The sequence below is a fragment of the Thamnophis sirtalis genome, unplaced genomic scaffold (genome assembly GCF_051295495.1).
Source record: "Thamnophis sirtalis isolate CommonGarterSnake01/CBP01778 unplaced genomic scaffold, rThaSir2_p1.2 scaffold_3, whole genome shotgun sequence".
Lineage (NCBI taxonomy): Eukaryota > Metazoa > Chordata > Lepidosauria > Squamata > Natricidae > Thamnophis > Thamnophis sirtalis.
The window spans coordinates 100,192,269-100,217,088 of record NW_028261383.1 but is presented as its reverse complement, the minus strand read 5'-3'; the positions used below and the strand labels follow the sequence as shown (position 1 = coordinate 100,217,088).

Here is a 24,820-nt window from a genome sequence, read left to right as displayed (position 1 = left end):
GATTTGAAACATTTTCCATCGTGATAATCACTGTCATAACTATCTCTGCAATTTACATCAATCTTTGAAAATCAGACAATCTGAGCATATCCTAGTGTGACTTGGCATCTAAACAAGATCTAAAACAGTGGGGGAGAGGAAATTTCCCAGGGTTAGGAGTCACAATTTGCATCAACCTCTCCATTATGGCCCAGATAAACGAGAGCGGGTCATTGTTTTAAAATGTTTTTAAAATGCTAGATTTTTATGAGTGAAAACCTATTATCCATCAATTGAGCTTTGAAAAAATAGGATACAATGGAAAACAGCTGCAACTAAGAGTTACTACAACTTTATTTTGAGGCTTTAGAAAATGAAAAATGTTAGTGCACTGCAAAAGGCCCTTACAGAAAAAGCTAACTAACTTAATTTATAACATGGAAGAGAGGGGAAATACTACTTTTAACATTCTAATTAACTGCAGACATAATTAGCAACTTCTTGACATTTTTGACAGACATGTAAGCTTCTGTCCCTATTCTCTTTCCATCAGAAGAATGATGCCTTTCTAAACCTAACTCAACCAAAAGAACATTAATTGGTATTTATAATTTACTCTTGTAAATATTATATTTACTTTGTGTTCTGTTCCTGGGAAGATTATTGGTGGTGATGAGATCAGAATGGCAAGTAGTAATAGTGTAATCCTTATATATGCTCCTAAAGGGCCCAAATAACCATTAACATCCTTTTCAATCTAAAAAGTCTACTGACATAGAATCGCTAAACTTTCTGGGTTAATACAGTGTTGTACAGCAGACTAAGTAACTGGGCTGGCTGTGGAGGATCAGATACGAAGCCTCAGGCATTTAAAGAAAATTTAGAAACAGCTGTCCTATAACAAGTATCAAACCATTCTGAGATATCAATTTAGGTCTAGATTTTTCTATATCGCAGCTGGAATTGTGACCGTTCATGTATTGGGGGGGAAATCCTAATAATTTTCAGTGACAAGGAAAGTTTTTGAGGCAAGATTTGCCCTAATATATTACCTAATGAGAATGACGGAGAATATCTGAGGATTGGGCTGTAATCCACAGAAAGATATATGATATATTTGTCATTTAGATGCAACGATGGGTTGTTTTTTGCCTTAATTGTCTTGCTGCTACTAGTGGAGTTAAATGAACAATGGCAGCAGGAGTAGGGTTGACCCTCTCCTTTATTGGTCTGCTGGCTTGTATGGTTCACAAAAAAAACCAGAAATGTGATCAATTGCATTTAATGCTTTGTCTTTTTCAGACACTTTGCTGATATAGAGGCTTTTGGACTGATTGCTCTAATGAACCATGAGAAAATTGCTGAACTACAAATCCTCATACCCCAAAAATGGCCACATTGGATTTGTAGCTCTGGAGCACTTAACAACTTTCTTAATTTTGTCCTTGGTAAAATATTCTTGCTGGAACTGAGCAGCCTTAATTTGGGTGAGAATTAAGAGAAAAAATGTGGATTTTATCTTTAGAAGCTGCATGAGAATCCAGATAGCTGACTTGTCTACCTATCCTATGAATTTTATATATTACCTAGGAGTAGGATTCGATGATCCTTGTTATCTCTTCCAACCGCATCATTCTAAGAGTGCTGAAGTTTTAAATCCAGGCAATAAATAGCTGAAAACTTGGGACAAGAGCTGGATGAGGGGACCAGATGAAATGTAGATAAACTTTGGTTGAGTGAAGATTACTTTTTACATCTGTGGAGGACACAGAACCACAATGGGCAGAACAATTGTGTAAAGTAGATAGAACCACAACATATACACCTCACCCAACAAAATGTTGCTGCATCCATTTTAGAGTGTGCACTAAAGTTTTGTGTGTTTTGTGCCGCTTAATGCTGGGGACTCCAATGATTTTCATTAAGATTTCATTCCAGTTCAGTTGGAAGGAGTCAGTCCCAGGCTAGATATTCTGGTGCCATAACTATCCATCTGTTTCAGGAAGGAACGAGTATCCAAAGTAAGTAGCTATGTCCTGATCATTCAGTCTGGTTCAGCAGGCCAAACAGAATGATAGTGGCAAGATGGAACCTGAGAATCATCGCTTAGCTAGCTGTCCATGTGGGGTGAGAAAAGCTACAAATGCAGTAAGAATCTAGTTATTGAGCTTATTAAATTATAAGCCCAAGTGAGCTACTGTACCTCCATTTGCAGGGTAGCAGATTTACCTGTTTTAAGCAATCCAGAGAAAAGAGGTCTTCCATCACCTTTTGCTACCCTTTGCGTTCAGATATACTTCTTTAGATCTTGTGGAACAGGAAAATTTCAAAGAAATTTTAGGATTAAAAGAATGCAGAAAGCATCCCCTGATCCGATTGCCTACTGACTATCCAAGTAGAGAAGCCATCCATGTTCTCTTAATGATAATGCACACTGCGTGGACATAATACATTCACTTTTCTTTGGAAATCAAAGAGATTGTATTGGATGAGAATGCTTTCACATTTTGTACATACAGAGAACAGAACAGAACAGAATCGAAAAGTCACTAGATAGCAAGTGACCTCACGGTGATATTTCGACTCAAACTACAAACAGGCTTAGAAAAAGATTTCAGCTTGACAATATACAATAATTGTCACAGTAATGTCCTACTTCCATTGTATTAGCCAGGCTTTTGTCTAACAATGTTGTATCTTGGGAAGAAAAAACAGGAAAAAGAGGACTAGAGCCATAAAGCAAAGCAGAGCAAAATTAGGTCAAACAATAAAATTGCTTCCCATAAAGAATTACGCTTAACCTGGTGTACCTGTAACATTGATATACTTTTTTCTCGCCAATTTCCAAAAACCTGGATTTTTGCTGTCACTTCCCAACTACATATAATAACAAACTGTACTTCAGGGTACAAAGTTAATAGTTTGTCATTAACTGTACCAAGCATCTATTGATTCCCAAGAGCCATCAATAGTCTTTTACCAAATGATCATCACAGCTAGTATTTCTTTATGATAGTTTCAGACTTAAAACATTTTTAATGATTTCCTTCCATCCCTTGCAAGAAATGGAATGACCCCTTGCACTTACTAGTCAATTCTACTTATAAAATGGCCCTAGTGAAATTATCTTGATTTGTATGTCCATTGTTCCATTTCCTGATTCATATAGTGTACACACAGGCCTCCCAATTTGAAGATATACTGGATATATTCTTAGGAACTACTTTATTTAAAGGTACCAATAAGTGGAAAACCCCCACAGCAAAAATATTTCCTCTTATTCTGTGTCTGATATTTTGTATATAATCAGTTACAAGTATTTTAAAAATGATTTTCATTTTGAAGTCTATTGCAATCTAAGGCAGAGTTATAATTCGGCTCTATTTTTTTAAAAAACTTCTAAGAAAATGTGAAGCTACCCCCTTTAGCAGCCCTGCGAAGACCGTTTTCCCATAGGCAGTGGATTTAACCCAATTATCAGCAACTTTAACATTTTATCAACAGAAATTATACCTATAAAGTGACTTAACCTTTCCCTATTTGGAGTGCCTTTTACACAGTACTTAAAGAGCATACTCTTTCCTGTTAATGCTCAAGTAGCTTAGAAAAATAAACAGGCATAAAGACGATAATCTGTGCCTTAAGTAGTTCTGCAGGATTGTAGGCCACAAGTCCTTATGGTGGGAAGAGAGACTCAGCATTTAGCCTCAAGGTTTCTTAGCAAGGTATCTGCCTTGTCTTGAAAGCAGTGTGCAATTTTATTTGCTAAGCTCCATGAGCTAAAGTAAAAAGCCTGCCCTTTTTGGTAGTAGCAGCACCTGAGCAAAAACTACATTGATCTCAAAGATTATTATTTTGGTCATCATCTTCTTCGTTGTCTTTGGTTTGTGTCACCGTCAAATTCTCCTGCATTTTGTTATGTTCTTGTCGTGCCCTGAAATGTATAAAAAAGAAGCACAAGTCCGTGATCAGATAGCAATAAAGTCCAGCACTCATCTACATTGGGGCACAGGGTGCCTTTTGAGTTAGTCTGGACCAGTCCCTTCAGTTTCTTGGCAAAACTTCAGAAATAATTTGCCCCTTGCCTTCTTCCTAGTACTCCCAGGCTGGCTTTATGCCTAAGGCAGGACTAGAACTCACAGTCTCCTGCTTTCTAGCCTGGTATCTTAAGCAGGATACCAAACTTGTTCTCACCTTCCGCATCAGCCAAGATACAATCAGTTCTCCTTTTATCCGGTTTGCTATGATTCCAGTTATAAAGGCTATATACCATCCATTTCAAGAACTTATTGCTTGTTACAACTCTCAATGGAATTTCTTAAGCCACCAATCAATACTTAAAGATCCAGCCCATAACACCCTATAACTTCCATACACCATGCAATGAAAATTTCGCTATGCTGGAAAGTAGGTAATTACACAATTTCTTGCTGGTTATGCTATGTTTATAAGGATGGTCTCAGAAAGTCAAGAAATGGGATTATGGGAACCCTTGTATTTTGATCACAATTGAGACCAGAACCTGGGGCACTAAGTAATGTGTTGAATGAGTAGTGCCCAATTTTTACAACTCTGGTTGTTAAGCAAATCACATCAAGCAAATTGGACTTCTCCCATTGACTCTGCTTATCAGAAGTTCTCCTGAGAAGGTCATAAATGGTGATTATATAACCCTAGGATGCTGCAACCGTTGTAAATACATGCCAGTTACTAAGCATTTGAATGTTGATTATGTGACCTCCAGGACTTTGTGACATAAGTGTGAGAACTGGTTGTACTTTATTTTTTTCAGCACCATTGTAACTTTTAATAAATGAATGGTGGTAAATCAAGAAGTACCTATATATTGAGAAAAATATTTACTGTATCCTTGGTACAACGAATCTACCTTTGTTGTTGCTCAAATTCTACTACCTAACTACAGCAAATGCAATTTCTTTCTTGAAGGAAAACAAGGCAGGAAAAAGTAAAATAAAGCCATTCCAGTCATTCTATATTTTTGCCAGAAAGATATTCAAAATATAAATTCAGCGGGGTTGCCTACCTCAATGAAATAGTTTGAGCAACAGCCAAATGAGAGTCTACAGCAATGCCAGGCTTCCAATGCTTTTCTATGGATTTTGTGCCAAAATCACTACCTAATTATCTGAGGAACAGTAATCAGATTTCCTTAGTTCTAAGTAATCTTATTGATGTGCTAAGCTAAAGTTTATATTTTCAGGTCAATGCTTACTTTTCTCTGTTGAAAATCATGAAGTCCCTTTGTATTGACTCCAGGTTTTTCTGCAGCTGGCAGGCCTTATATTAAGAGAGAGAAAAGATCAGTTAATGAGAATTCATCATTGTAGTATTTGATGCAAGAAGCCACTAAACTTATCAAGAAAGACATTTCACATCAAACAATTGATTCATGCATTAAATTATTAGCTGACTCTGTTGTGTATCTCTCTTAACAGAAACTAAATTCATCTAGGAACCTGGATCAAATGCATCAAATTAGATCAACTATTATTTCTAGGTTATGTTCTTCAGTAGTTAACAATCCAATTTTTAGCATCCACTCTGATCTCTTCAGATCTTGGTTTATCGGAACAGAGGGCTCTAGTAGTAGTAGCAGTAGGCTAAGGATAATGTCCTTCCTCAGTAATAGACTGAACATAATGTCCTTCCTTGATGTATCTTGACTTGTGAAAGTAATTGACTAACAGTGATAATGAAGACACCGTAGTTTCTCTTGGGAGTAGCTAGAGTCAGAACCTAGGGGCACTGATTCTATTCTTTCTCTCCTTTTTGATATCTATTTTTTTTCTGGCTTTGTTTGTATCCAGTATTGGTGTAGAAGGGGGGAGAAAGGAGATACAAATCTGAAACAAGAAAGCTCTATTTCTTGGTTTCTTTCTTTTTCACAAATGTGTTTTCCTTACTTTGCTATTGTTTTAAGCCCAAAGCTAATAAACCTAGAAAAAATTGCCAAAATCACTCTACACTTATTCTTATTCTCTACCTTTCCCATGGTTTTCCTTTCTTTCTATTCTCCTCACCAAACCTAAAGCTGACAAAAAATAAATAAATAGAAATTTTTATTCTTCCCTGTTATTCCAATCTATTCCATTCTTATTCTTTGCTGTCACAATCTTGATGTAAGGTATTGCTCATAGAATTTAAAATAATCCAAAAATCTAAAACTGGTGTATCCATGGGCCTTTCCCCAATTTTGCAAAGATTTCAAAAGGTGCTCTTATATTTTAAAAGTTATTATAAATATACTGTAGCAGTCATCATTTAAACTCCAAGAATGAGAAAGCATAGAGGGTTACAGACTGCATATTTTGGCTGCTGTCCTACTCATTTGAGACATTGCCATTAAAGTCAATGTGATTTAGATCTGAGACTTCTGTCTTTTAGATCAATATACCTAATGAAAGTGGAAGACATTAAAATGCAGGCATCCTTACATCAGCCAAACATTTTTTGGGTAATTCGGGCATCCAACTCTGTGCCTTACCTCTGAGGATTCATTTTTGTTGCTTTCCTTCTCCTTCTTAGCCAAGCGCTTCTTCTTTTTATGAAGTGGCTTTGACTCCAGGATCATTTCTTCAAGTTCAAAGGTTGGATCACAGTTTAACTTCCCTTTCTAGGGAGGAAAGCACACACAGAGAGAAATGGTTACCCTCCTCCCCAAATAAAATAAAATAAAGACATTTGCATGGACATTCTATGGTGTGATTGAACACCATAAAAGTGAACCAAAAGTGATTCCCCAATTAAAACTATTAGGACTCTCTGAAATTTCAAAATTGAAATATAATATAGAGGAGAGCTTGAATTGGACAGCTAGGATCAATAATTGTCAGAGTATAAAAGCCTTTAGCTCCACAAACACAAAGTCCTTCAGGCTGCAGTAAAGAGAGCACACTTCAGGTCCTCTCATCAAGACACAGCCACCTAATGGGACCTCAAGAACATGTCTTCTGAATGGCAACTCCTGATTTTTTTTAAAAAAAGTCTCCCATGCGCCCCCCCCCCCTCAATATATGACTGGCCCATGCAGGCCTCGCGTCCCAATTGCTATATATTTTAATCTGGTTGCCATTTTATTGTTTTAGTTGGCTTTTAATGTATTGTGTTGCTTTGGGGTGGGAGAGCTACTTGTTGCTGAATTTTGGGCAGCCCTAGAAATGTTATAAATACATGAATGAATGAATGAATGAATGAATGAATTGTTGTGCCACTTAATTTATCTTAATAATTAAACTATTGATTTTAGGTTTTAAGAAGTTTATGTTTCTCTTCAGACTTTACTCTGTTGGTGTGTGAAATCTGCACAGTGATAGTTTATTGCTTTATACATTAAGAAGCATGCCATTGTGTCACCATCATTATAACTCTAGTTTATAAATTAAGAAAACATTCAAACTAAAATTCTTACATTAGGAAGAAATCCAGGCAATACTGTCTTCTGTAAAACAGCATCCCAGTTGATATCAGCCATGTATGGATACTCCTGGAGATGACTCAGTTGATAAAATCTTTCCTCTGAATTTATTTCCACTAACTAGAGGTTAGAATTAAAGCAGTTTATTAAGTATATCAAAATAGAACACAATTGCAGACTGAATACAGAAAAAGATGATACATGCCTCTTTATCTATCTCAGACATAATAGGGAACCTCCAGCCCATGAATGTTTACAGTTCAAAAATTTCCATGCAGCCCATAAGTTGTTGTGAATATCCTGCTCTGACTTTTCCTCAGATTCTAAGCTCCTATCCAGCACTTCTAAATTCTTTAAAAAATTACAACATCCAGTATTGTTGTTTCAGCAGAAATATTTATCTAAATAAACTAACTGAAACTAAGGATCAAGTAAGAAATATCCAATGCAATTGTAAGGTAAAACAGTTTCCTATGATCCTGCATTTTAGGATCCTAGAATCAGAGCCAATCAAGTGCAGTGGGTGAATGGAACTGTTTGATGTTGTAAAGTAACATCACACTAGGTGTTAAAATGCATTTGGGGGGGGGGGGAGATGTAGGATGTCTCATATCTTCCATATTTAGCAGCAGTCCTGAATCTCCAGTAATGTTCTACTCCTGGTGGAATGAATCAAAAGGCTTGGAAGGCTTAGCATCTTAACCAACATCTGATCTTTAAAGCTCACTCACCTTTTTAATCAATGCGATCATATCCTGTGACCAAGCAGCAGGATACATGATGGTGGCCGTCTTGTACACATGCAAAATTTCATTGGCAGAATTACTAGAGCGAATGTGGTATGGTCTCTGCAAGAAGAGAAGAAGGCAAGGACACTGAAACAGTTCGCCATCCAACAAGAACAGATTAATGAATTCTCTCTTTTAGGTTAGAGAAGTTTTTTAGAGGAAAAAAAGTATCACTAGATTGTAATGGGCTGACAACTTCTCCAAGAGACTTCACTCTCTCTCCTCCTTCCTCAGAGTCCACTAATGTTCTTAGTTAAGGCATTGTGACACTGGCTAATTTTCGGAACAGATCAACACAGTAAAGGAAGACAACAGAAAAGTTACACTTAAAAAGCAACATGTAAACAACAGGAAGACATCAAGGGTTGTGCAATTGGTGTTTCACTCAATGCAAATTGAGTTCAAGGAAAATCATGTTAGTGGGAGGTGTTTTTGTAATATAGTGCCTTGTGTAGGTGTGTGTCCTCCATGGCCTAGTTCATACTAGGGCCTGCAGAGTCACGCTGAATCACACAGGAGAAAACAAAGGTGTGACGTCTTTCAACATTCCTAGAAATACTTAAAATTCGTATTTTATTTCTGAACTGAAATATATTCTCTTTTGAAATAAGACAAAACAGAATCAAAATGACACAGTTTTAAACATGCTCTCAAAATGTTTTGTAATAAATCTTCAGGACATAAATGTAATCAACTAAATTAAGGAGTATATTTTCCCAGCATGCCTGCAATAGTGGGGCTAATCCATTCAACTTTGGGGGGGGGGGGAATTTAACAGTGAAAGAGCATTTCCAACCTGTTTTGCGTTGTACTAAAGAGCAGCGCAAATGGTGCCAGCCATTAGAATTTGTGCAAAATTGCAGAATAGACTGCAATACTGGGAGATGCAAACTCACCTGGCATGTTTGCCTGTGCCTAAATCAGAAATTACAAGCAAAACCTTTAGCCACCCCTGAGCTTTTGTAAAGAGCAACTCTGTCAAATTCTAGTCTCGATTTGCTGTCTGCTACCACCAGTACAGCAGAACGACAAGCGAGGATGAAAGAAAATGTGTCATAGGCACATAGGGAAAAATCGATACGTTATTATTTCGGAATCATTAGCAACTTCCATTCCTTACATTTCCAGGATGCAGTTTGGCATAGTCTCTTCATGGAGCAGTTCAAGGCACAGCTTCTCACTTCAATCATCTGACAATGTTGCAGTGGTGGGTTCCTACCAGTTGTGGTTTGGCAGCCTGGGTCGCTGGAACCGGCAGCGGCCAGGCATGCCATGCCCCTGAACCGGTTCCCCAGGCGATGAAAGTAGCACCATCTTGTTTTTCAGTTTTGCGCATGCGCAGAACAATTTTAATTGCATTGCGCATGCACACACAGTGCGCATCAAGCATGTGCGTGCAAATCCGGCACACGAGGGAACCGGCAGTCATGCCTGTCGGAACCCACCCCTGCTACATTGGAATTTGTGCCCTTGAATATGCAAGCTTTTCAATAGCATTTTTCTTACAATAACCAATAGATAACAACTTTTTCAGATAACAACTTTATATCCAGAATCTATTTAATATTAGTTATGTGCTACAGAAAACATCCTGATAAATGTAGAATTCTATTAAGAAAAATAGGTCAGATAGACGGGGGAGAAGACAGAAACAGGAAGATTTGAAAACCATTAATCCCAGCACACATTCAGTAATGCTTAACTTGGTGTAATTCGCTTTGTGTGTACACAGAGCAACAGCAAAGAATACTGAAAATATAAGGCAGCAGTGGCAGATTATGGCTCATTGGTGCCTTAAGCATTGACAAATCTTGGTGCCCCTCTCCTTTGTATATACTGTAGAAATCTTCATTGTTTTTTTATTTATTTCCTTCTCAATTTTGTGGTGCCCCGTTTTGACCTGGTGCCCTAAGCACGTGCTTAATCTGCTTATTGGTTAATACACCACTGTAAGGCACCATGTATTCGAGAAAACCATTTGCTTTTACAGCTTTTTTTTAAACAATATAACCTTTGGATTGAATCATAATAATTCAGCTTCATTTTGAAAGTCAAAACAACTATTTAAGAAGTAATTATAAAATAAATTATTATTTTTCTCCTCTGCATAAGATGTAACTGGCATTAACAGATTAATACTCCCTTTAAACAAGCATTACTATAAAACAAAAGAAAACAAATGTGTTGTGCTTTAGAAATTTGAACGACCACCAATAATCAGGCCAGCAACATGTTACTAACTTGGAATTGTCCCACATATTCATCTCCAAGAAAATCATCCTACCAGTATCCCTAGACGGCTTCAAATGGGATCGTATGTATATGCCTAGATATATATATTTTTTAATGGCACAAACACCCTTGAATAGGAAGTTATGTGATACCATACTATCACTAAGATAAAGAACGGAATAAATAAGAACTTGCATATTTACACTATAATAAATGTCCTACTTGATTCATATGTTTCATAAAATGCCTACTGTCTTCTATACTATCCGCTGCACAGTTTGAAAATATGAGCCAACGAACCAATAAGGCATGCTGCAGCATGAAAAGTGTTGGGTTACTAATTCACACACAGCAGTCCAACTTCTTCAGACTCCATCCTTGATCCATAATTATGAAAGGTCTTTTGAAGTATAGTTCCATTTTTTACTTTACAGCTTTTGAATTGGTGATAGTTTTATGATAAACTTTACAGCACACATTGACATTTATCAGTAAATTAATCTCTTTAAGCAGAACAGCTTCTCTCTAAAACAGTGTTTCTCAACCTTGACAACTTGAAGATGTCTGGACTTCAACTCCCAGAATTCCCCAGCCAGCGAATGCTGGCTGGGGAATTCTGAGAGTTGAAGTCCGGACATCTTCAAGTTGCCAAGGTTGAGAAACACTGCCTAGAATTTTGATGACCCTACTACAGGTAGTCCTCAACTTACAATATTTCATTTAGTGACCGTTGTAAGTTACAACAGCACTGAAAAAAGTGACTTCTGACCGTTTTCCACACATACAACTGTTGTGGCATCCTCCACCCCCCCAGGTCACGTGATCAAAATTCAGATGCTTGGCAACTGACTCACGTTTAAGACGGATGCAGTGTTCTGGGGCCATGTTATCTCCTTTTGCGACGTTCTGATAAACAAAGTCATTCAGGATTCACTTAACAGCCACTTTGTTAACAACTTCAGTGATTTACGTAACAAGAGTGGCAAGAAATATTGTAAAATAGGGCAAAACTCACTTAGCAATAGAAATATTGGGTTCAATTGTGGTTGTAAGTCAAGGACTACCTGTATACAGTGAATGCAGATCGGGAAAGTACCGTATTTTTCGGAGTATAAGATGGACCTTTTTTCCTCAAAAAAGAGGCTGAAAATCTGGGTGCATCTTATACATCTAGTACAACATTTTTTGCCTCCCAAAGTCCTTCCTCTTTCACCAAAATGGTCGTGGCTCCTGGGGGCTGGGGAGGGCAAAAATGAGAAAAAAAAGTGCTGTTTCTGCCCTCCCCCCCCCAGCTGCCCGTAGCACTCTATAAACCTCCATAAGGCTATGCCCCTTTTTGCAAAAAAAAAGGGGGGGTGTTTGTTGCTCATCCCCCCCAATCACTCTGCAAGCCCACCCCCCCAAGGCTATTCATGCCTCTTTTTTAAAAAAAAACAGGGCATTTTTGGGAGGTTTGCAAAGTGCAAAAACTTTTTTTCCCTTTTGGAAAGCTCTTTAACTGATTGATAAGAATTACATTGATCAAGTGCTGTGCCAGCAGAAACAAGTCTTAGGTGCTGCAGATTGTCAGTGATTTCCTTCTCCAGCACATGGATAAATACACCTGGAAACACCTACTTACCTACCTATCTACCTACCTACTCTCACTCTCTCTCTCTCTCTTTCTCTCTCTCTCTCTCTCTCTCTCTCTCTCCTCCTACCTACTTACTGTATTTTTCTCTCTCTATCCCTGTGTCTACCTACCTACCAACCTGCCCTCTCTCTCCCTACCTATCTACTGTATTTCTCTCTCTCTCTATTTCTCTCTCTCTATTCTTCTACCTAACAACCTATCTACTCTCTCTCTCTCCCTTCCTTCCTACTTTATTTCTCTCTCTTTCTCTCTATCTCTCTCTTTCTCTCTATCCCTCTATCTACCTACCTACTTTTTTAAAAAATTGCCTCTTCAAAACCTTGGTGCATCTTATACTCCGATACATCTTATACTCTGAAAAATATGATAATTGTTTCTGAATAGTCTAAACATGGTGAAATCATGAGTAGAGAGATAAATAAATGAATGGTCCAATAATACATATACGTTAACTGTACCATACCCGGCCTCTGAGGAGTTCATAGGCTGTAATTCCTAATGACCACCAATCAACAGCATAGGAATAACCTGAAGTTTTTGTAGCAGTAAACATCTCAGGTGCTGCAAAAAAAGAGAAATTTAAAATTTGCCTTAGGATGGAATATTCAACAAGAGAAGTGATTTTCTTTCTATAGTCTAATCAGTAGTGGTATTTAGACAGTTCACTGCGGTTCAGGCGAACCAGTCGTTAAATTACCCATCCCTCGCTATCAAAGTGGATCCTGGACACTGCACTGCACTGCAATGGAAAAACAGGCAATGGAGTGGCCGGCACGAGGAAAGGAGAAGTCCGCTTTCCCTCTTTCTTCTCCCTGCTCCTCCTCCTTCCCTTGTGCTGGCCACTCCATCGTCCATTTCTCCATTGCAGCACCACACTCAGGATCCACTTTGATAGGTTTGCCAACTTAATTACTCGTCCCTCTCATTTTTGCCGGTAGACTGACCAACACCTCCTGCATGCAGCTCCACGGGGAGGGGGGAATCTCTCCCTCCACTTTCCCCTAATTTTTCACCTTCCTGAGCCAGCTGTCAAGAGCATCAACTCCTTGTCTCTATGGTAATTCCCCCCCTTGTTCCTCAGAAACCTTGCCTCTTAAAGGAGCTGCGTCCAGAAGGCTGAAATAGTCGTGAGACCAACAAGCACCCTTCGAAACAGCCTTTTTGGCAAAAGGGTGGAAATTTAACAACCGGTTCGCCCGGGTCAGGTTGATTGTCGTGGGAGGCTTGTCCCGCATGTGCGGCGGAGCTGGAGGATGGGCATGGACCACACCTCCCACAACAACTAACCTGACCCTGGGTGAACCAGTTGTTAAATTATTTGAATCCCACCACTGAGTCTAATAAAAGTTCTCATAAGAAATTCTCTCTAGAGTTATGCAATAAGCAACCTCTGCACATCTTCGGATGCTGCAGAATAGACGTCAGTGTGAACTTCTTCACTTATGGCCTTGTTGGCTTCCCTGAGATGTCTGGGTGATCTGAATGAGAAGAGAATGCTGGGATAGATAATATTTTTTCAGACTCTCTTATGTGTGAATTATTCGAAAGTAAGGAGAAACAATTTGCTTCTTTTTTCAGTTGATTTTAATTTGGACCATCATACTGCTAACTCTTTAATCAGAATCATGCTATTCTAATAATGGCATTTGGAGGAGATCCAGTCAGACTTAGGGCAAAATTGCATGGCATAGTAATTAAAAGAGGAAGTTTACTATATCTTATTTAAAAAATTTAAAAACATGAGAACCAACAGACTTTCCCAAGTTCTTCAAAAAACAGCTGTTCAGAAGGTCACCACACAATGTACTGTACTTTGTGCCTTGAACTCTTTGCTCTTACTCTCCATAAAGCTTTTCACACCTCTCTCTCACATCCTCACACATTTTGACTAACTCATTACTTATTTGATATAGAAACAAAAGCATGTTGTTGTTGTTGTTGAAGAAGATGACATTTTGCACTTGCTGAATAGGTACACGCATAATAAGATGAAGCCTGTACATAATTCAAGTCATCTGAAACATTCCATCACCCTCTAGCCCATTGAAATATTCCAATGCACTTTAAAGTGAAATATAATATATAGAGAGCAAATAGGAGACAACTATATACTGATTGTATATAGCAGAGGTAGTCAACCTGGTCCCTACCGCCCACTAGTGGGCGTTCCAGCTTTCACAGTGGGCAGTAGGGGTTTGCTGTAACTCTGCTTTATAAATTTTATAAAGTAAAGTTACTTCCCTACTTTAAAAATCACCATTACTGTGGAACCAGTGGCCGGTTAGAAAATTTTACTACTAACAGAGATACAAAAGTGGGCGGTAGGTGTAAAAAGGTTGACTACCCCTGGTATTTAGTTTTAATCCAAGGTTAGTATTAGTGCTGGTCCGCTCCCTCTGCCACATTGCTGGCAAGTGTATTGAGCAGAAAATAGCTGTAATTAATACTTTTTTGATTCTAAAAATATGTGATGAGTTGATTATAATCTTCAGTAGCTAACAAGAGTAGAGGAAGTAACAGTTGGTTCGAGAGGAAGCATCAATAAATCCAATTAATGTCACTATGATGTCCTGTTAGTATAATTTGGTATAACTTGTCAAAAGTAATATCTGTACTAAGGTGACCAGACATAACGCTTTTGGCGTGACACCCCCGCTTTTTGATGCATTTTCCCGCGTCCCGCCCGCTTTTTTAAAAGGCACGCTTTTTTTGGCGCTCGCAGCTCCCGCCCATCAGCTGCTGGGCTGGCTCATCGTTCTGTTCTATGCTACCTACAAATTTAAGCCAGCCCAGCCTGCCGCTCACTGAGTTGATTGGCTGGACTCCAGCCAATCAGTGAGCTGGCCAACCAGTTCACTGATTGGCTGGACTCCTTAGCTGAGGACGCAGAGGAGTCTCCATTTTATTTTGTCTTTCTTGTTGGGGTTGCAGCTGCGCTTACTGGTGGTGAGTAAAATAAATCATGTTTTGTAAAAAAATTTACTCGGGAGTAAATTTTACTTACTCCCGAGTAAAAATTTTACTCGGAAGTAAAATTTACTCCCGAGTAAAAATTTTACTCGGGAGTAAAAAGCGGCTGCCGGTCGGGCAGAGAACTTCCACGTGGTTCCATCCAGACTTGCCGCCCGTGCTGGCTGTGAACTCCGCAAAGCCAAAGGGGGAGAAGGCAGGGGGCTGTCTCCTCCTCCCAGCCCAGCAAACAGTCCTTTTTTCAGCTGTGCAGACAACTTCCACGTGGCTCTCCGGCAGAAGCATTTTTTCGGGGGAGGGCTCTGCCTTAAGCAAGAATTGCATTAAAGACCAGAGCAACAATTATTTGCCTGGAGAGACAAATAATTCCTAGGGATACTTGCCATGTTCTTTCATCACCATGATGATCTTATTTTTTTGAGCTAAATGTATTTTTCCAGTTTGAATTGGGCATAATCTTTTTTTATTGATCCACTGTCAGGAAGAGGGATTATAATTTAAAACAGATGATTTCAGTGGCATCTTTTTTATTAATTTAAATTTCTTTCCGTTCTCCATACCCATCTTCTTGTATCAAATAATAGCTGTGGATTCATTGGTATTAAGACTAGTGTATATGTTTGAAGCAGTGCAGGAAATCTTGAAAACTTATGAATTTCTCTCCCCTCTGTGGCATTAGGCCTTAGTATCTGATTTGCTATATAACTTAGCAGTAGTTATTAGCACTCTTGGTGAATGATTCCCTTTTCTCAAATTATCTTGAACAATAGTTTGCAGTGTTTTCATATCTTGCACCCAGCTTTTTAAATTTATTATTAAATAATTTGTATTCTATCAGGGGCTTTCAGCAGTTTACAGCAACAAAAATGCCAAATAAAATTATATTATTATAAAATCATTGTAACAATTCCACAAAAACAATAAAAAGAAAATCCAGTGATAAAACCATATTAAATCCCAATGGCTCTAGAAGACAGAATAATTTGTACAGCCTTCCTGAATGGACAGCAGGTTAGGGCTCCCTGCTCTGGAGGAGGTTTCCAAAGGATGGGCAGGGCACCAGCTGAGACCTTTCTCCTGAGAAAGCCCTACCTTTGTCATGAATGGGATTACAGGGCCTCCCCAGAAGATATTTAAAGCTCTGGTAAGATAGCTTTGAGGGGGCTGGTCTTTAAATATTTGGACTTTAAGCTGATTTTGGAACATCTGTAAATTTGAAAGCACAAAAAATGCTATTGGCTTGTTTCCAGATGAGTCATTTACTGTAAGGAGTATAGGCTCAATGTATTTTAAAATAATATTTTATTTATTGTGCATATGATTTTTTAAAATAGTGGTATTCTGTGTTGATTCTTTTTTTAAATTGTCTTAGACTATTTAAAAAAAGATTCTATCCAAAATAAATTGAAACAAGCCATTTTTAAAATTTCTATGCACAATACTTTGAAATGGACTCAGGAGTCATGATTGACACTGAGTGAATTTGCACTTTTAATAATCAGGAAGATACAATGGCATTGAAAAAAGAGACTGATGACCATTTTTCACACTTAGCGACCATTTTCACACTTAGTGACCGTTGTGGCATCCTCATGGTTACGCGATCAAAATGTTGATGTTTGGCAACGGATTCGTATTTCTGATGATAGTTTGAAATGGTGACAGTATAAATTATTGCTGGTGTAATACTTAATGGTTTTTAAGGATTTCTTTTATTTATAGAATACCTTTTTTATTATTTTGGGGGGATTTTTACTTTTAAATTGTTTATAAAATGTATTTACTACAAGAAATGTTCCTTTTTGCAAATGTGATCTTTGCAAATCTTTGTGATGCAATATGTTCAGACCAGGTTTATGTGTCTCAAAGTGGCTGCTATTCTATGGGCAGGCCAGGTTGGTGCAAGGGCAAGGCAGCTTTGTCAGATTTGGTGTGTTTCACCCTCATTGAATTTTATATCGTATAAAGAATGGAAGGAGGAAGGAAGAGAAAAAAGGAGGAAGGGAGTGAGTGAGGAAAGAAGAGGATGGAAGGAGGGAGGAAGGAAGGAAGAGAGGGAAAGAGCAGAAGACAGATAAGGTGAAGGTAGATAAGCAAGAGGAATGAAGGAAGAAGTGAGGAGTCTCGAGGAGGGGGAAAACATTTAGTGACCAAAGTTACAATGGCATTGAAAAAAGTGACTGATGACCATTTTTCACACTTAGCGACCGTTGCGACCATTTTTCACACTTAGCGACCGTTGCAGCATCCTCATGGTCACGTGATCAAAATTTTGTTTGGCAACAGATTCGTATTTATGCTGGTTTCAGTGTCCTGGGGTGACCTTTTGACAAAAAAATTTTTTTTTAATCAAGCCCCCCCCCCCCCCCCTGTCAAGGGTGTCCCTCTTTTCCAATCTGAAAATCTGGTCACCTTAATCTGTACCTTAACATCAATGTGGATGGGTGATCCAATTATGACTCACATGAAGAAACCAAGAACTTTATCTATAGTTTTGGATTCGAATTGTAAGATTTCATTTAGGTAAACAGAGGTCAGATCAGCCATCCATTGCAAGGACCTTTAAAGTTAGCAGCATTGAAGCCATTCCAAATTTAACACATGTAAGGCCAGATCAATCTTGAAGTATTTTCTGAATCAGGCTCTATTTCTTAAAACTGTTTTAGTAGTTACTAAGAAGGAAGCTTAACATGCCCATTAAAAACAAAACAATGTCATGCAAATACATTAGCTTGAATCCATTGACTTACTCACCCATATATGGTTTCGTGCCAGCAATGTTGGTAACCTGTGTATCGTTAGTTATCACTGTAGCAATATTGAAATCTGTTACATGAACATGCCCTAAGAATGATATAAAAAGATAAATTGTCTATTGAAAGTTTCTACTATATATAATAATAACAGCAGAGGGAAGCAAGGAATTTTATATGGATTACAAACAATAAATATGTTGCCTTCTCATTCTTTAAAGTTTTTCATAAAACATTATGGAATCATAATGCAAAATTTTTCATATACAGAACCCTTAGAGAAAACCTAAGAAAGAAAAAGTGATATAGGAAATCCTCATCCTTCCAGGCCACTCACAATACTCATACTAATCTGTAATGATTAATCATTATCCCAAGCCATATTTTGACAACCACATGGAATAGTTTGAGAATATTGATCTGTTCCTATCTGAACAGTGGTGGGTTTCAAAAATTGTTCGAACCTACTCTGTGGGTGTGGCCTCCTTTGTGGGAGTGGCTTGCCGCCCATGTGACCGGATGGGAGTGGCTTGCCGCCCATGTGACCGGATATGAAGATGCCGACGACACTTGTCAGAACCACTTTAAATTACCCCCCACACAGCACTGGCAGGCATAAGAATATGATGTAAACTTGTTTTTTAAAAGGCATCTTTGGTTTGCGTTAAAACAACTTCAACACACGCAATGTTCTGATTGCACCACAAACGCAGTAGTCATCCTTACCTTTCACAGATGCACTGAGGTTTATAAATAGGAGCATGATAGTGTGGAATAATCATATCCAAGGACCAGGGGTGGGTTTCAAAAAAGTTTGGAGCCCCTTCTGTAGGTGTGGCCTGATTTCCGGGTCCACTGGTGGAACCTCTTCTAACCGGTTCGTTAGATTTGACGAACCGGTTCTACCGAATAGGTGCGAACTGGTAGGAACCCACCTCTGTATCTGAACCACTAGCTCAGCATAAAGTTTATTCATTCGGTATATGTTATACAGAAAAAGAGCCTGATGAAAAGAGCATTATAGACCTTTCCTTCCGGAAAGATATATAGCATGGGAATTGTTTTTAATGTGGATCTGTAGCTAGTATCTTGGGTGAAGTCTGTGGCCAGAACTGCTTTCTAATTCATTTCAATTTGTATACTAAAAGCACCTTTTTCCTTGTAAGTAACAACAGACATCCATTTACTAATGAAATACTTGATTTTTTTATAATGTGCTCCAAGTAGGGCTGCCCTTGTACGATGGAAAATATTGCTATTGTTTCTACTCGCCTGATGGACTTAGCCCAATCATATCTCATATCATAGATGCAGAATTCCCACTATCTATTCAAATTGTTTGGGAATGTCTATCTCTGACAGCAACTGGTTTATCTGTCTATTATGTGAGACCTGGTTTTTTTCATGATGAGGCTTCTCAATGAAATACCGAGACTGCATTGTGCACAGGCTTTTAAGAAGGCTTTAAGAGCACAGCTTTTTAAATCAGCCTAATATGCCTAATATATTGGAAATTTTAACTTTCTTTTTAACATCTTAAATGCCAATATGATGGTTTTATTTTAATCTCAACATGCTTGAATTTTGCAGCTAATAAGACTTTGGTGGTGAGTACCCTAGAAATCACATCACATAAACTTAGCAAAGCTAGAGAAGATTGCACTGGAGCTTGAAATATGATCCTGGAAGGAAGGAAAGCCACTGGAAAACAAGCAGTCTTAACTGTCTAAATATAGGTACATCGGCTGCAAAAACAATGTCTCAGGGGGAAAAATTGAACAATAGGTAAAAGGCTTTTTGCACACATGAATGGAATTACACACCTCTCTTGCCATGGTTGGTGAAACACAGAGAAATGGCAAAGAGGAAATAGTTAGCATGACCTCAGTTTCAAGGACAAATGGAGAAAAGGTAATTCCAAATATATTTTAAAATAACCAGCTAAAATGCATTAAATTGAAAGTCTTTGCAAAAATACTGGTTTCAATGGTCCCCATTAATCCCATACCTTGGTCACAACATTGTCACAGTAATAGCGCTGATTAAAACATTGGGGCATGCAAATGTCACTGGGATCGTTGGTTCCTACTCTTTGACTAGTTGTAAACATTAGTTTACAATTAGTGTAAACACTAGTTACCACAAAGTAGACTATTCCTGCATATCATTTATCATAATCATATGATATGATTATATTATATCATATAATTTTCTTGCCTGGAGAACAGGCAATAAAATTATGCTAAGATATGAAACAAAACACTTTTGTGAAACTTTTTCAGAAGAACCTAAATATTTTTCAAAGGAAAAATACTTCCATACTTAATCACCATACTATGTAGAATTAAGTGTGTCATCCAATACATATTTACCTGAAACTATGTTCCACTGAATGTATTAAATTACTAAGAAATATATATTGGATTTGCCTTATTAAACCTCCTAGCATCTGTGGCGGCTAAAACAGAGTAACAAAACACAAAATGTTGTCTATCTCTTATTGCATCATATTACATTGCCTTTGGTTTAAAATATGACCTAACATGCTCCACAAAAATAATAACAGAACATTGTATAGCTCCCTTAACTGGATCAGTAGCTGGACTGCACTATCAGATTACTTGATCTTTAAAAAAATAAAACCTATGATACACTTAGAAATCCATAGAAATGTGTTATTTGTACCTTTAGTCAGCAAAAACACCCAAGCTAGGATAAAGGTTTGCCTCAACTTGTTTTCCATCTCCCTAGAAGATGGCTTCATAAAGTCTGTCATGATCCTACAGAAAACATTATATTTTGCTATACAGTTGCAAGCATATACATGTTCCTGCAGACAGATATAATTATCACTTACCCTCTTCATCCAGCAAGACGTTATCAGGCTTTATGTCTCTAAAATAGAAATTAAAAAAAAAAGAAATACATCAATAAAACCAAAATTATGACAATAAAGGTCTAGGGTAGAATATAAGAGCTTCATGAAGTATCCCCCAGTTGCTCTGTGTTCTACACATGTTATCAGTGAGTTTCGTTCTACATGGAGTTGTAAGTAATCATTATTGGGATCATGAGTGCTAATTAAAACTAGAAACTTAGTTTTCGTTTTGGTTTTCATTGATTTGTAGGCACTGAATTTCTTATACTTTCCATGTTTAATGATTTTCAATCATACTCTGGCAGCAATATTTTTTCGCCATGCCTCTCATCTTCCCTTGCCACAATCATCAATTAGCAATAGCAATAGCAATAGCAGTTAGACTTATATACCGTTTCATAGGGCTTTCAGCCCTCTCTAAGCGGTTTACAGAGTCAGCATATCTCCCCCAACAATCTGGGTCCTCATTTTACCCACCTCGGAAGGATGGAAGGCTGAGTCAACCCTGAACTGGTGAGATTTGAACGGCCGAACTGCAGCTAACAGTCAGCTGAAGTAGCCTGCAATGCTGCACTCTAACCACTGCACCACCTCGGCTCTATATACCTTCAGTATATAGTACTTATACTACTATAGTACTGTATATAGTAAATAATAAAAACTATGCTAGTTCTCTCTTTAGTAAAGTTAACACAGTTTGATTGATGTATTGATTTAAAATATTTTCCGCTTCCATTTATTACGAGTTGATTCCACATAATTAATGAAATTTCACAAACTGTAAGTCTGTTTTTAAAACAAAAAAGTTTCCAAAATTAAAAAATAAACTGAATTTTTTAAAAGTGTTACTGTTAATTAATATAAAATAATGTCATACATACATACATAGGCTCCCTTGAAGTCTATTTTGTTAGTTTAACTGGGAGCCACTTGTATTTTGCAATCATATTTTACATTTGTTGGAGTGCTCAGTTTAAGCCATTTGATCATCATCTTACTGAATCCTCAGTCAAAATCTGGCCACCTGATTCAGATCATGGGTATTGTGAGAATAAAATGCCCGTGGTGTGGGGAGGAGTGGAGAGAAAATCCATAATGAGTTTCAGTTTCAATTTATTATAGACAAAAAGGCCCAATAGCAAGTTACAAATATGAAGTTTGCGTTAGATAAAACAATTTATCTAATATAATATTTCTTAAATATTACAGAAAACACTTCAAACTCTTGAATAAAATTAATGTGTTACTAAAGACCATATTTTTACACTCATAGTTAAACATCTGGCTGCTATCTATGTATTGTAACATACTCAAAAGTATCTCCGGTTTATTTCTGGGTTTGATTTAAAAATATGTAACAACTTGCTGAAGACTTATAAAATTTACAATAGAATAAAATATATGACCCACCATTCAAGAACAATACCAATAAAGAGGGAAAACTTTGAATTTTTTTTAAAAAATCTACCATACTGAATATTTGATGAAAACACATTTAATTTGGCTTTTGAAAAAAAGCTATTCTGTAAACTATATACTTAATAAACTCCAAAAGTTACAAGGGATCACAAGATATAAGACTTGGCTTTGCAAAGACTTTGCAATTAATTCCTCTATTGCACTGTTAGATTTTGGTTGCAAGTATACATTTGCAACCAAACCTAGAGCCGAGGTGGCGCAGTGGTTAGGGTGCAGTACTGCAGGCCACTTCAGCTGACTGTTATCTGCAGTTCAGTGGTTCAAATCTCACCGGCTCAAGGTTGACTCAGCCTTCCATCCTTCCGAGGTGGGTGAAATGAGGACCCAGACTGTGGGGGCAATTTGCTGACTCAATTTGCTAAAAATCTGTAAAACCGCTTAGAGAGGGCTGAAAGCCCTATGAAGCGGTATATAAGTGTAATAAATAAATAAATAAATTTTTAAAAAGGGAAGAACTGCTTCATGAATTCCAAAACGAATCTTTTGGGACATATGTGATTTAAATTTACAAACCAAAAGATTAGTCAGACTGGCATTAATTCTGATTATCTATTTTTCAGAAGTATGACATCAACATTTCATTGTATTAAACAAAGATTATGAGATAATTCAGAAATCCACATTAAGATCATGCAAAAAAGAAAAACAGGATATAAAGGGAAAACTAAAATGCCATATGAGAAGGCTATTGTGAAACGCTTCTACTCAACAGCCTCAGTAAAAAGGTCTTTATTTCCTAAGTAAATAAGATCAATATTACAGAAGACTTCGATATTAACTGGCACTAAAAATTATATTGAAATTAGACAAATGAGCTGATTCATTTTGTACACACAAATGTACAAATATAATATACCTCTCTATTTTGATTAGATATTATCAAGATGGGATTTAAATGGACACAAGTATGAAGCTTTTTTGGTGCCATTATACAAGTGGCCTACCATTGACTTTTCTGGCAACATTTCTGATTCTATTTTACAGACTCCATTGATCTCCTGTTCAATAGAAGGTCCAACCTTGTGTAGCAGTAGTGGGTTTCCATTTTTTTTTACTACTGGTTCATTTGTGCACTCGTGCCCAATGCTTCTGTGCATGTGCAGAAGCGTCCAGGTGAGTGGGCAGAACCTCCCACCACTGCCACTGCCATTACTTGTTCACCCGGTGTGGGCTGAAATGGGAACAACCGACCTCTGTTGTACTGTATAGTTCTGAACACAAACCAAAAATAGCATGCTATATGCATATATTTTGTATAATGGTTAAAATATTGGACTAGAAATTGGGAAACTATGAGTGTTAGCCTTCTTTCTCTCACTCTCTCACTCTCCCCAATCTACTTCACATCTTTCACCTTATTATTGTGGCAAAAACAGGAGGTAGAGGCATTATATATACTATCTGGAATTGTAAAAACATAAAAGTGGAATATAAATACAAAAATAATTATTATAGGATTACAACGGGAAAACAAATGTCAACAATAGTAAAATTCAATTTTATATTCTGAAAGACAAAGGAGCAAGATATAAATGTAAATTTATTTTTGAGGTAAATATAAGCAGAAAATTCAATTGAAAGTTTAGTTATATTAATCATACAAACAGATAATGCATAACACAAATATTTCAGGATAGCAGAAGGGAGACAGGGAGGGAGGGAGGGAGGGAGGAAAGAAGGAAGGAAGGAAGGAAGGAAGGAAGGAAGGAAGGAAGGAAGGAAGGAAGGAAGGAAGGAAGGAAGGAAGGAGGAAGGGGAGAGAAATTTAAAAATGTTTTTTTAAAATATTACATATATATGTAAAGTTACATAAATATACATACACATATACATGTAATCATAAAACTATCATATATATATAATTCATATATACATGGACTATATTACTGCCCATTGTATATTCATGTTTACCATAATAGACAGTGACATGCCATTTATCCAGAGGAAGATGAGGAAAAAATAACTTAATTTTTAACAAGAAGACAATTGCTGGTCCCAGTTGTGGTTGTTAAACAACAACTACCTAATTGTAATTGTCTTGAGCAAAGCAACCAGTAACCATGACTATGCTTATTATCTTACTTCAGTTATCCTTTGCTTTACAGACCTACAAAGACTGTAAATGTGAGGATTGCTTGCAAAGTTACTTTTTCATCACTGTCATAGCTGCAAACAATTGCTAAATAAGGGCTACCTGTACAGTATTTTCAGGAACAATATACTTGCATTACATGTTCTAAAACAGATGCCTTAAAATACTCAGAGGACAATACACTTAACAAATTTATTTTCTGGCTGCCTATTCCAGGCAAAAAGAAAAAAAAGGTTATGTGAGGCACAGGGGTTAGAATATAGTATTGGAGGCTAATTCTGCCAACTGCCAGGAGTTCGATCCTGACCAGCTCAACGTTGACTGAGCCTTCCATCCTTCCGAGGTATGTAAAATGAGGACCCAGATTGTTTGGGGCAATATGCTGACTCTGTAAACTGCTTAGGGAGGGCTGTAAAGCATTGTGAAGCAGTATATAATTCTAAGCACTATTGCTATTCATATGTGTGTCAGGACTGACTGGCTGAATCCTCTATGTAATAACCCGCTGTGCTTGCCTGTGGAAAGACAGAATCTCTCCAAACTGCTTGGAAATCCATCCCTTCACTGAGAATTAACAAGGC

At 37.5% G+C, this 24,820-nt stretch overlaps 1 protein-coding gene across 3 annotated transcripts in view; it reads right to left on the bottom strand.

Moving 5' to 3' along the window:
- Positions 1-1,809: 1,809 nt before the first annotated feature.
- The window catches only part of STK32A (serine/threonine kinase 32A), an 81,153-nt gene continuing 58,142 nt past the window's right edge, over positions 1,810-24,820 (bottom strand). For 2 of the 3 annotated variants that reach the window (XM_087709601.1, XM_087709602.1), the window contains exons 6-13: positions 20,648-20,685; positions 17,792-17,881; positions 12,531-12,628; positions 8,146-8,262; positions 7,409-7,534; positions 6,485-6,613; positions 5,213-5,277; positions 1,810-3,913 (exon numbers count right to left, since the gene is read on the bottom strand). In XM_087709601.1, coding sequence (XP_087565727.1) covers positions 3,820-3,913; positions 5,213-5,277; positions 6,485-6,613; positions 7,409-7,534; positions 8,146-8,262; positions 12,531-12,628; positions 17,792-17,881; positions 20,648-20,685 — 757 coding nt within the window. In that variant the 3' untranslated portion in view covers positions 1,810-3,819. Of the gene's footprint in view, positions 3,914-5,208; positions 5,278-6,484; positions 6,614-7,408; positions 7,535-8,145; positions 8,263-12,530; positions 12,629-17,791; positions 17,882-20,647; positions 20,686-24,820 lie in introns of those variants that run through there. The other variant, XM_087709603.1, reaches the window with a different exon arrangement.